Raw genomic sequence first — 12,580 nt, 5'->3', positions numbered from 1 at the left:
CAGTCAGGGTTCAGGAGTGGCCACTCAACTGAAACTGCACTACTGTCAGTCACTGAAGCCTTGCGGATTGCAAAAGCTGATTCCAGATCATCAGTTCTCATTTTGCTGGATCTTTCTGCTGCTTTTGACACAGTGAATCATCAGATCCTCCTGTCCACCCTCTCATCGCTGGGCATCACAGGGATTCAACTTTGCTGGTTTGAATCCTATCTCACAGGTAGGACCTTCAGGGTAGCCTGGGGAGGAGAGGTATCCAAAGCACATCATCTGGTCACTGGGGTTCCTCAAGGATCAGTTCTTGGACCCTTCCTCTTCTCCATATACACTACATCACTGGGGCCCATCATACAGGCAAATAGCTTCTCCTGCCACTGCTGTGCTGATGACACAAAGCTCTATCTTTTGTTTCAACCAGATGATCCAACGGTAGCTGCATGGATCTCTAGCTGCTTGGCGGACATCTCGGAACGGATGAAAGAACATCACCTACAGCTCAACCTGGCAAAGACTGAGCTCCTTGTCTTCCCTGCCACTCCGACTCTACAGCAAGATTTCACCACCCATTTAGGTACATTAACAATTACCCCATCAAGTTCTGCCAGAAATCTTGGTGTCATCTTTGATGGCCAGCTGACTTTCAAAGACCATATAGCTAAAACTGCTTGATCTTGCAGGTTTGCCTTACACAACAGAAAGATCAGGTCCTTTCTAACAGAGCAGGCCACACAACTTCTTGTCCAGGCCCTGGTCATCTCTAGGCTGGACTACTGCAATGCTCCTTTAGCCGGTCTTCCTTCATGCACAATCAAACCTCTACAAATGATTCAGAATGCAGCAGCACGACTGGTTTTCAACGAGCCCAAAAGGTATTGTTTCACTAAAACAGGAGTGCTCAACCCTGGTCCTGGAGATCGACTTTCCTGCAGAGTTCAGCTCCAACCCTGACCAAATACACCTGAACCAGCTAATTAGGATCTCAAGGAGCCCTTGCTAATTACAGACAGGTGTGTTTGATTAGGGTTGGAACTAAACTCTGCAGGAAAGTCGATCTCCAGGAACAGGTTTGGGCACCCCTGCACTAAAACATCAACTGATGTTACTTCAACCATATTTTAATGTTGAATTTCGGTCTTGTGTTGACTGGGCTTCAACCATTTAGCATTCAACATAATATCAACGTTGTTTCAACGTTGAAACAACAACTGACCTTATTTCAACCAAATTTCAACGTTGAAGGTCGGTCATGTGCCGGCTGGGTGGTTACTATAAAATGTAGTTGCTGATATTCTCATAGACTGTAACATGTGACTTTGAGGAACTGACATTCAGCCATTTATAGCAGTGTGAAGACTTAAGGAAATGTTATCGTGATCAGAGAAGTTCATCCATTAGACTCAGTACCTACAGTTTAAAGATACTGAAAGCATCAGGAGATTTTTAGAAGATTAATGACACATTTTGGATCTGTGAATCTTGGATCTCCTACTTGGGAAAAATGTTTCACACATTCATTTTCTTCTGTTTGTGGCATCTGATTGGTAAGTTAAACATGTTTTTATGGCTTCAGGTTTAGTTCATTGTTGTTTCATCTTGTTGTCTTGTTGTATTTTATGCAGATGGAGTAAAGATAGTGTCAGTGACAGAGGGAGACTCTGTCACTCTACACACTGATGTTATTGATACTGAGATACCAAGACGTCTTATACGTCTTATAAAGTGGAGGTGGTTAGGACCTGAAAAAACTCACATAGCTAAAGGTTTTTGGCGTCATGAGGAGGCATATCATATTAAATATTATGATAAGAGATTCAGAGACAGAGTACAGGTAGACAAACAGACTGGATCTCTGACCATCAGGAACATCAGAACCACAGACTCTGGACTTTATCAACTGATTAGTCGATTTTTATGTGAAGAATTATTCAATGTTACAGTCTATGGTGAGTAGTTGAAATTTATGTACATGTACGAACAATACATTTTTAAAAACCTCATATATTTCAATATGTTCAAAGGATATTAAGAAGCCACAGATACTGTTGATAGTGCTTTTGTTTATTATTCCCTCAATATTCCTGTAGTATGTAGTAATTTATTTCACCTTATTCTCTCATGTTTTACAGCTCGTCTTCCCATTCCTGTCATCACCAGATACTCTACATGTTCTTCATCATCAGAGTCCAAATGTGTCTTGTTGTGTTCAGTGTTGAATGTGAGTGATGTGAATCTCTCCTGGTACAAAGAAAACAGTTTATTTTCCAGCATCAATGTGTCTGATTTCAGCATCAGTCTCTCTCTAAATCTGGAGGTGGAATATCAGGATAAAAACACTTACAGTTGTGTGATCAACAATCCCATCAGCAACCAAACTCAACATCTGGACATCAGTGAAGTCTGTCAGACATGTGCAGGTATGTCAGTGGTGATATTAATATTCATAGAAAACGCAACATATAAATGTTTTTTTTTTTCTTTCAGTTAAGATGTTGCTGGTGAGTTTGTCATAATTTTGGAGCAGGTTCTCAATAAAACCTCTTTTTCTCTCCTCAGATTCTGTTCAGTGTTGCGGTTTCACTGAAGCTGTGATTCGATTGGTCATCTCTGCTGTGGTGGGTGTGATTACTGTTATCATAGTGGTTTATGACATCAGATCCAGAAGAGCTGAACACAAGTGGAGAACATCACAGTCAGTCCCTGAATAATAAGCCATATGTTCTGGGCACTTTTTTTTTTTTTTACTATTTATTTTTTAGACTATAATCAAAATGATCCCTTGGCAAACTGATCTGAATTAACACCATCACTGGCCAAAAGAGCAAAGTCTTAATCAGCTTTTGCACAGATATTTGTGTGATTTCTGTTTTCATATAAAGAATATTGCTTTGGACATTTCGCTTCTTCAAAGATCATTGAAATCTAAAGTGGCATATAAAAGATTCTTCTTTGTTGAATCTGCTTGTTGTTCAGTCAGGACTAAACAGTCAGTTTGAAGTGATCGTGAAGAACTGAGGGTTGTTTGTTTGAATCCCAGTAGATTGTTGAGGGGTTTCATTTTACATGCTCAAATGCAAACTATATGTAAAGAACCTTTATCAGTGTGATTAATAAAAATAAAAGAATAAGATTCTGGTTGTCTGTGTCTTGCACAGAGTCTGTAACATTTGACTTATTACAGTATGGATATGGTGTGAATCTACATCTGTACAGGGGTGGGGGGGGGGGGTTAATGTATTGACATGGAACTATTTTTTACCCTGATAATTTTTTCTTACATCACTATATATATGTATTATTATCCTCAAGATAATTCATGTCATTAAATAAATACATAGATACACACTAATTATTTGCAGTCTTAAATAGTCTAGTGGTAGAATTTTCGTCAGGCAAATTAGGGGTTTTAGGTTCTAATGCATGTTTTTTTCCACCTTAATAAAAATCAAATATGTTTTTCAGTGATCCGTATCAAGAAGAGGGACACATCTGTGTGTATTTTGTTTTTGTTTTTTTTTGTTTTTTTAAGTGGTGGGGACATGTCCCACCCGTCCCACATGTATATTTCGCCTGTGCATTTTAATGTGTCCTTTCTTCACTTTTTTGTATTTTTAGTTTTTGTATATCACGATGCACTTTCTCAATAAGACATGTTCCTGTCTTCAAACCACATCCACTGTTGTGGTTTCACTGATGCTATGATTCAGTTGGTCATCTCTGCTTTGGTGGGCGTGGCTACTGTTGTAGTGGTTTATGACATCAGATTCAAAAAAAGAAAGGACGCTGAGAACATGGTCAGTCGCTGATGACGGGCCATGAATTAATTAATCTTCTGAGTAATTTCTTGTCAAAAGTCCTGGAAATGAACTGGTCAAAAAAAAGAGCGAGAACTCTGCTAGATGCTAATGTTGCAGTCTGAATCAACTTTTGCTTGAGAATTTGTGTGGTTCATTTTTTCAAATCAAGAATTTTGCTTTGCATATTTCACTTCTTTAAAGATGTCTGAAATCTAAAGCAAACTGCTTCTCGTTCAGTCAGGGCTGAACGGAGTCAGTTTGAACTGATCATCATGAACTGAAAGTTGTTTGTTTAAATGGCTGTAAATTGTAGAAGGGTTGTTGCAAAAATCAGCAAAAATAAATGTGTCAAATTAAGTTACTTCCTTTAATTGCATGAGCTCAGTATAGCCTATGTGAGTGTGCAGTTTATAGGTGAATTCACCTACTTATCATTTAGGAACTGAACAGAATTGAAATTTAGTATCCAGATATGCAAACAAACAAACAGTGATAATAGACCAAAAATTGATAGATGAAAAAAATAAGTTGTGCTGGTATGGACTCGTGTGACCAAAGTTTGAGGAACAGACATCAACTATTTATAAACATGTGAAGACTGGAGCAGAAGTTCTTACTTATAGAAAAGTGGAGACAGACTTCAGATGGACAATCAAACTGGATCTCTGACCATCAAGAACAGCAGAACCACAGACTCTGGACTTTATAAAATATACAGGTGCATCTCAAAAAATTTGAATGTCGTGGAAACGTTCATTTATTTCAGTAATTCAACTCAAACTGTGAAACTTGTGTATTAAATAAATTCAGTGCACACAGACTGAAGTGGTTTAAGTCTTTGGTTCTTTTAATTGTGATGATTTTGCCTCACATTTAACAAAAACCCACCCATTCACTATCTCAACAAATTAGAATAAGGTTGATCAGCTGATCAACTCAAAACACCTGCAAAGGTTTCCTGAGTCTTTAAAATGGTCTTTCAGTTTGGTTCACTAGGCTACACAATCAAGGGGAAGACTGCTGATCTGACAGTTGTCCAGAAGACAATCATTGACACCCTTTACAAGGAGGATAAGCCACAAACATTCTTTACCAAAGAAGCTGGCTGTTCACAGAGTGCTGCATCCAAGCATGTTAACAGAAAGTTGAGTGGAAGGAAAAAGTGTGGAAGAAAAAGATCCACAACCAACCGAGAGAACCGCAGCCTTGAGAGGCTAGTCAAGCAAAATCGATTCAAGAATTTGGGTGAACTTCACAAGGAATGGACTGAGGCTGGGGTCAAGGCATCAAGAGCCACCACACACAGACGTGTCAAGGAATTTGGCTACAGTTGACGTTTTCCTCTTGTTAAGCCACTCCTGAACCACAGACAACGTCAGAGGCGTCTTACCTGGGCTAAGGAGAAGAAGAAATGGACCAAGTGGTCCAAAGTCCTCTTTTCAGATGAGAGCAAGTTTTGTATTTCATTTAGAAAAAACCAAGGTCCTAGAGTCTGGAGGAAGGTTGGAGAAGTCCAGTGTTAAGTTTCCACAGTCCGTGATGATTTGAGGTGCAATGTCATCTGCTGGTGTTGGTCCACTGTGTTTTTTGAAAACCAAAGTCACTGCACCCGTTTACCAAGAAATTTTAAAGCACTTCATGTTTCCTTCTGCCGACCAGCTTTTTAAAGATGCTGATTTCATTTTCCAGCAGGATTTGGCACCTGCCCACACTGCCAAAAGCAACAAAAGTTGGTTAAATGATCATGATGTTGGTGTGCTTGGCTGGCCAGCAAACTCACCAGACCTGAACCCCATAGAGAATCTACCAAGTATTGAGTACATATACAGTAAATGAACATAATTTCGAGAAAGGCCAACAATTCACTAAAAATGTTTTTTTTTTTTTTTTTTTTGGTCTTTTGAAGTATTCTAATTTCTTGAGATTTGTGAATTGGTGGGTTTTTGTTAAATAAGAGCCAAAACCCTCACAATTAAAAGAACCAACTACAAACTACTTGTGTGCATTGAATTTATTTAATACACAAGTTTCACAATTTGAGTTGAATTACTGAAATAAACTTTTCCATGACATTCTAATTTACTGAGATGCACCTGTAGAGTGGGACCATGAACCACAGTGTGGGGCCAGCCACTTCAAAAGCTCAGTTGCCCCTCAATTGTAGCCGGGTTCTGGGTATCTGAAGGAGGAGTTTAAATTCAGATCTAAGGCCTCTAGTGTAAGAGTACCGGTGAAGAAGATCGGATAAGTAAGAAGGTGCTAAATCCTTTAATGATTTATATACCAATAATAACATTTTAAATTCAATTCTAAAATGAATCGGAAGCCAGTGAAGAGATCTTAGAAGGGGGGTAGCATGACTCAATTTCCTCCTTCCCTTCTGGAATCTCGCCGCAGCATTTTGAACGACCTGTAAGCGTGCCGTTTGGGACTTAGCTATACCAAAATAGAGGGAATTTTAGTAATCCAAGCGTGAGGTAATGAGAGCATGGATAGCAATCTCCAAGGAACGCTTTGGGAGACAAGATTTGATTTTCGATAGAGAACGGAGAAAGAAAAAACTGGACCCAATGACTGTGCTAATCTGCTTGTCAAATTATCTTGGCAATGGCAATTATCAACCATCACGCCTAGATTCTGTACTTTGGGAGAGATGAATTGATTTAAAGATTCAAGGTCAAGGTAAAAACAAGGGTTAAAAACAATGATTGTCTAAGTTCAGGAAAAGAAAATTCTTGGCAAGCCTTGCTTTCACATCATCAAGGCATGCTGTTAGATTGCCAAGAGAACTCTTTTTTTTCTTTTTTTTTTTTATAGACAAAGGCATATAAATTTGCCTATCATCAGCATAGCAGTGCAATGAAACATTATGTTTCCTAAAAATGCAACCCAAAGGGAGAAGATAGAGAGAAAAAAGGACAGGAGCTAAAACAGAACCTTGCGCCACACCACAGGATAGATTGCAAAGGGAGGAACAAAAATGTCCTATTTTTACAGAGAAACCTCTATTGGCTAAAAAATATTTAGGCCAACTTAAAACAGCCCCCCCAGCCCAACACAAGATGCCAACCACGAGCTAAGGATCGCATGATCAACAGTATCAAATGCAGAGGACAAATCTAGTCTCCTAAATCTGTTGCCATATAAATATCATTAAGAACTTTTACAAGTGCAGTTTCTGTGCTGCGCAATGATTTAAACCCCGACTGAAAAATTAGATCCAGAATGTGTCCATGAATGTGTGTGGGATAATTAACCCACTGCAGCAGGTTAAAAGAGTCAGTGATGTTTAAAAACTCAGAAGCTAGCTGCATAGAGGGGCAACATACATGGACATTAAATCACCTAAAATACGGATTCGGTAGTGTTTAGTGATCAAATCCCCTACAAACTCTGAAAACTCTACTAGGAAGTCTTTGTTTAGAGGTTTATGACATCAGATCCCGAAGAGCTGGACACAAGTGGAGAATATCACACTCAGTCCCCGAGTAATGTGTCATATGTTTTTACATTTGGGCACAAGAAGAGTATTTTAGAATCTCAGTAGAGTATCTTGCACAGCATCTATAACATTTAAGTTAACATAGTGCTATCTGTTGGTTTCTTTATTAATAACAGATACAATCAATTATTTGTTTGTAAACATTCGGGATGTGCGCGCATCATGGTTGCAGAAAACCCGGGAGAGATAGCCTTTACGGCTAGAGAATTACACGGATACGGTACAAAATAGTTAGTTTTAAAAAAAAATTATAGATGTCATTTTCCAGCGATAAGCACTGTTATTCAACGAAACTGACGTTAGATAGTGGGATAGTCTTACAGATCTGAAATAGGGATGACGTTTTTGTGGACGGTTTAAGTTGCAGTCTATGGAGCCGTGAAATAAAAGAATAAAAAAAAGTTACATTGATTTTATATTTCAAAATTCTGACTTTACTGAGATTATATCTCACAATTCCAATAAGGGAAAAACAATTTGTCATTCTCTGTTTTGCCCTCGTTTATATCCCACACTTCTGGCTTTTCCCCCATCAGCATTAAGAAACTTAGTTTTGAGTTAAATCGAGTTATAAAGTCCGAATTAGGAGATATAAACTTGCAGTTGCGAGAAAAAAAGCCAGAATTGTAAGATAAAATAAATAAATGTTGTATGAAATGTTTATAATAATAAATAATATTTCATGTTGTAACCGTAGGGCTAATACAGTACGTCCCCTATGAACAGCATATGTGAATATTATGTATACCTATTGTATAAATCAAATTTATATTTTAAAAGTAATCATAGCAGTTTCATCCATAATATGTCAATTTAAACGTCTGCGTTTACCTTCAAATGGCGTCTCTGACGACAGTGTTCTATAAAAAATTATTTGCATTCCGATTTTGACATCAAAAGGCAAACAAATATTTTTTCCCTCTTATTCCATGGATTTTACCCGTTTACCTCCAACCAGTGTTTTTCCTGCAACCACTATGCACGCGCAGCTGCAAGTGACGTAACTGTGACATCTACTCCAAATTGGTCTATTAACTAAACAGTCATAATTAAAGTCTGTGTAAAGGCACTTCAGAGAATTGATTCTAAACCCACTATAAATGTGCTAGTTTTGAAAATAGAAATGTATAGAAATAGAAATGTAGTGCTGAAAACATGTTACAAAGACCATGAACTATGTAGTACTGAATTAAAGAGTTGGACCGTTAAATCGTTTTTCACCATTTTTGTCCATGATTTTTTGGGCGGGGCTGAAATAATGTCTCGATGACTAGCGGTTTGCCCGCTCACCATTAGTTAGCCTACAGTTTGCTAGTTATGCCTTTCTCATGTAAATGCATGTTACCTGGTTGTGAAAATTTATAAAAAAAAACTATCCATTCAGGTTGTAGGTAATACCGTATTTGAGAGTTAAGAGAGGGCAGCTTTCCCGCAGTTAAGGCTACAAGGGATACAGCTCTAGCTACTGGGCACGTGCACATCAATCTAACGTTATTTTTGTCACACTGTACAACAATAATACTGTTTTTGTATTACAGTAAGGGCTAAGTTTAGGGTTGGTGTAGTTGTAGACGTTAAAAAAAAAAAATCGAATAATACTGGTTAAAAATAGACAATGGTATATGAAGAGTTGAGATGCAAAACCACCTAAAAGCCATCTCGGTCAAAAATGAGATAATGATACTGAGTGAATGCTCTCGACACATATTATACGTCCATCAAATAATTTTTTCTTCAAACTCGCTAAATTCCAGCCTCAGTCCAATCAGAAGTACCGTTACTTACATAGAAACCTATACATCTGAGCCTGATAAAAAAATGCATTTTTTAAAGAAAGACGTCAGCTGGTTTTGCATCTGAACTCTTCATATACTGTATCATGATTTAAAAGAGTTTGAGGAACAGAGAACTAACTATAAATAGAGCAGTGAAGACTGAGGAAGTTCTTACTCAAAGATAAATTCCTGCATTAGACTCATAATCTACAGATCTAAGATACTAAAACAATCAGCATATTTTATTTGAGATTATCGACATGTTGTAAGAAAATGTTTTACATGTTTATTTTCTTCTGATTGTGCCATCATCTTGGTAAGTTAAACATGTTTTCATGACTCCAGGTTCAGTTCAATCTGAGGATTTACATGAACTGGTCTTTAATTTTATTATCTAGGTGTGTTTGCTTCTGATACAGATGGAGAAAAATCAGTGTCAGTGATGGAGGGAGATTCAGTCACTCTACACACTAATATTACTGAGAAACACAGACATGAAATGCCTTGTGTACAGTTGTGGATTGGACCTGAAGATACTCGTATAGTAGGAGTCATTTGGTTTGATGTGAAGAAACTGGATATTGTATATTATGATAATGAGATATTCAAAGACAGACTGTGGATTGATAGTCAAACTGGATCTCTGACCATCAGAAACATCAGAACCACAGACTCTGGACTTTATCGAATGCACATTCAATCCATAAAAGAATTATTCAATGTTACTGTCAACGGTGAGTGGATGAATTAAACATGTTCTTCCTTTCCTCACCATTTTGTGTGTCATTTTAACGTGTTCTTTCTTCACTTCTCTGTCCAGGTATGGAGCGGTGATATATTTATAGAAAAATGTACCACAAATACATTGTTTTTTTCTGTTGAGAAGTTGTTTGTCATAATGCTGCTTGTAAGAGCCATATTTCGTAATTTATTATTTAAACATTCATTTATGATGATCATAATTTGTGTTGTATTATGCTGTATATTTTTCAGTTCATATTAGTTTTTTACTGTGCATGTCTAGTGATGTCATTCCGTAATTGCGTAGTTGCATGATTAATGACACAAGGGAGAAGTTTGTAAGATGCGCAAGTTTTGGAGGACACAAGCTTTTGACCGTAATCTAAAACAGTCATAACTGGAATAACAGTTTGTCAAGATACAGCAGATAAGTTGTTGTAAACCGAGTGGATTTATACAAAAAGACTGTAAGAACTGTTGAAAGTTTGATGTTGAAAATAAACGAAGAAACATAAGGAATTCATGGACTTCCGAGTCGTGAGTAAACGAGTTCAATAAGAAAGATACGCGTCAGAACTTGTGGACTAACTGTAAGAAAATTGCATGTCCAAACACTGCTTCTCAGTGAAGCCCCTTTTTCTGTCTTCAGATCGAATTCACTGTTTCGGTTTCACTGAAGCTATGATTCGATTGGTCATCTCTGCTGTGGTGGGCGTGGCTACTGTGGCCATAGTGGTTTATGACATCAGATCCAGAAAAGTTGAAAAGAAGAAGAGGACATCACAGTCAGTTGTTAAATGAAGTCAGGAGTCAGTAGTTGCCAAAAGTCATTAAAATTCCTTGGTCATAAAGAGCAGGAACACTGCATTAATTTATGTGCTTTCTTTCATCATTTAAAAATGATTGCTTTGCTTCTTCACAAACTGAAATCTAGAGCATGTTGTTGAATATTAGAGATTCTTCTTTGTTTAATATGTCATTCAGTCTGGACTCAATGGAGTCAGTTTGAACTGATCGTCAACTGAAAGTTGTTAGGTTTAAATCCATGTTGCTGAAGGGTTTGCTGGAGATACTAACAAATGCACTCAAATACTAACACATTAACTATATGTAAACAATGTGTATCAGTTTGATAAAAAAAAAATATATATGAATCATTCTGGGAGAAGTCCACTTTTTTAATAAATGTCAAATAAAACTCACTTCCTTAATCGCATGACCTCAATATGAGTGAGTGTGTAGTTTTTTTTTTTTTTTAACTTTTACCTCACATTTAACTTACAAAACAGTTTTCCTGTAAAATACAGACTGTAGCATCCAAAGCGTCTTTAATGCTTGGAGAAAACTGGTCATTTGCATTTGGTTGGTAAGTTGGTAAGTGAGAAACCTGATAAAAATACTGACACCAAAGTTAAGTGTGCCAAGTCCTTACATATTTATGTTCATGACTAATTTACATATATTATGTTACTTCCCAACTCTGTAAGTACACAATGTAACACGTGACTACTGAGGAACAGACATCTAGCCACATGAAGGACAGCTGGAGTAGTTTTTTTTACTTACAGACCGAAGAGTTCCTTCATTAGACTTCCTCCATTTTCTCATACGGTTGAAAAACAATGTTTTACGTACTTATTTTCTTCTGTTTATGGCATCTGGTTGGTGAGTTAAAAGTTTTTTATTGCTTCAAGTTAAATAAGAGTAACTCAAATTCTGTTCATTTAATCATCCTCAGGTTGTTCCAACCCTGTTGGACTTTCTTCTGTGGAACGCAAAAAATGTTTGTGTGCGAAACCAATGCATGTCAGTACGGTGCAATGTTGTATTGTCTTCAAAATATATTTTGTGTTCCACAGAAGCAAATAATTCATTTTGGGGTGAACTGTTCTTTTAATCTTGCTATTTTGGTGTGTTTGGTTCAGATTCAGATGAAATGAAGATGTCAGTGATGGAGGGAGATTCTGTTACTCTACACACTAGTGTTACTGGTATACGCACACAAAATATAAGTTACATACAGTGGACGTTTGGACCTGAAAAAACATTAATAGCCATACAATTTAATAAGGGGGTACCTGTAATTAATTATTTCAATGCTGAGAGATTTAGAGACAGACTTAAGATCGACCACCAAACTGGATCTCTGGCTATCAGGAACATCAGAACCACAGACTCTGGACTTTATGAGCTACAGATGATAAAATACATATCGTTTTTTTTCAATGTTACTGTCTATGGTGAGTATTTGAATGTAATGTGCATATGCATTTCTTTGAAATCTTGTGATAAACTCAAACCGAAGGTCTTAAAAAGTTTTAAAATAAGTGAGAATAATACTCACCTTAAGTATTCTTATTTTGTCTTATTTTTTTTATATTTTCCAGCTTGTCTGCCCGTTCCTGTTATCATCAGAAACTCTTCAAACTGCTCATCCTCATCTTCAGGATCGTCAAGTCAGAATTGTTCTTTGCTGTGTTCAGTGTTGAATGTGAGTCATGTGACTCTCTCCTGGTACAAAGGAAACAGTTTATTGACCAGCATTAGTGTGTCTGATCTCATCAGCAGCATTTCTCTACCTCTGGAGGTGGAATATCAGGATAAAAACACTTACAGTTGTGTGCTGAACAATCCCATCAGCAACCAGACTCAACATCTGGACATTAGTCGGTTTTGTCAGACACGTGGAGGTGCGTCAAGATGTAAGTGGTGAGTGTCGTCATTATTTTGGTGCAGGTTCTCAAAAAAAAACAAACACTTTTTTTCTTTCC

At 37.3% G+C, this 12,580-nt stretch overlaps 2 protein-coding genes and 1 long non-coding RNA gene across 6 annotated transcripts in view; 2 read left to right on the top strand and 1 right to left on the bottom strand.

Moving 5' to 3' along the window:
* Positions 1–1,123: 1,123 nt before the first annotated feature.
* Positions 1,124–2,711, top strand: LOC127160057 (natural killer cell receptor 2B4-like). Of its 2 annotated transcripts, XM_051102736.1 has the most exons (5): positions 1,124–1,538; positions 1,617–1,940; positions 2,124–2,212; positions 2,309–2,411; positions 2,551–2,711. In XM_051102736.1, exons 1-5 carry the CDS (start codon positions 1,496–1,498, stop codon positions 2,700–2,702), a joined length of 711 nt encoding a protein of 236 aa, XP_050958693.1. In that variant the 5' UTR covers positions 1,124–1,495; the 3' UTR covers positions 2,703–2,711. The 2 variants fall into 2 exon arrangements, with proteins under 2 accessions (XP_050958693.1, XP_050958692.1); XM_051102735.1 differs by having other exon boundaries at positions 2,124–2,411.
* LOC127160058 (uncharacterized) lies at positions 2,546–12,559 on the bottom strand. The gene is made up of 3 exons (XR_007826638.1): positions 12,424–12,559; positions 12,154–12,320; positions 2,546–2,661 (listed from the first exon to the last, which is right to left on the bottom strand). It is a non-coding gene; the product is annotated as an uncharacterized LOC127160058 (long non-coding RNA).
* Positions 11,379–12,580, top strand: part of LOC127160056 (SLAM family member 9-like) — a 23,590-nt gene continuing 22,388 nt past the window's right edge. For all 3 annotated transcript variants that reach the window (XR_007826637.1, XR_007826636.1, XR_007826635.1), the window contains exons 1-3: positions 11,379–11,474; positions 11,735–12,049; positions 12,197–12,511. The gene's annotated coding sequence lies outside the window, so the exon portion shown is untranslated. The remainder of the gene's footprint in view (positions 11,475–11,734; positions 12,050–12,196; positions 12,512–12,580) is intronic.

Source organism: Labeo rohita, unplaced genomic scaffold (genome assembly GCF_022985175.1).
Source record: "Labeo rohita strain BAU-BD-2019 unplaced genomic scaffold, IGBB_LRoh.1.0 scaffold_284, whole genome shotgun sequence".
Classification (NCBI taxonomy): Eukaryota; Metazoa; Chordata; class Actinopteri; order Cypriniformes; family Cyprinidae; genus Labeo; species Labeo rohita.
The sequence above is the reverse complement of the archived record's forward strand: the minus strand, read 5'-3'. Positions and strand labels throughout refer to the sequence as shown.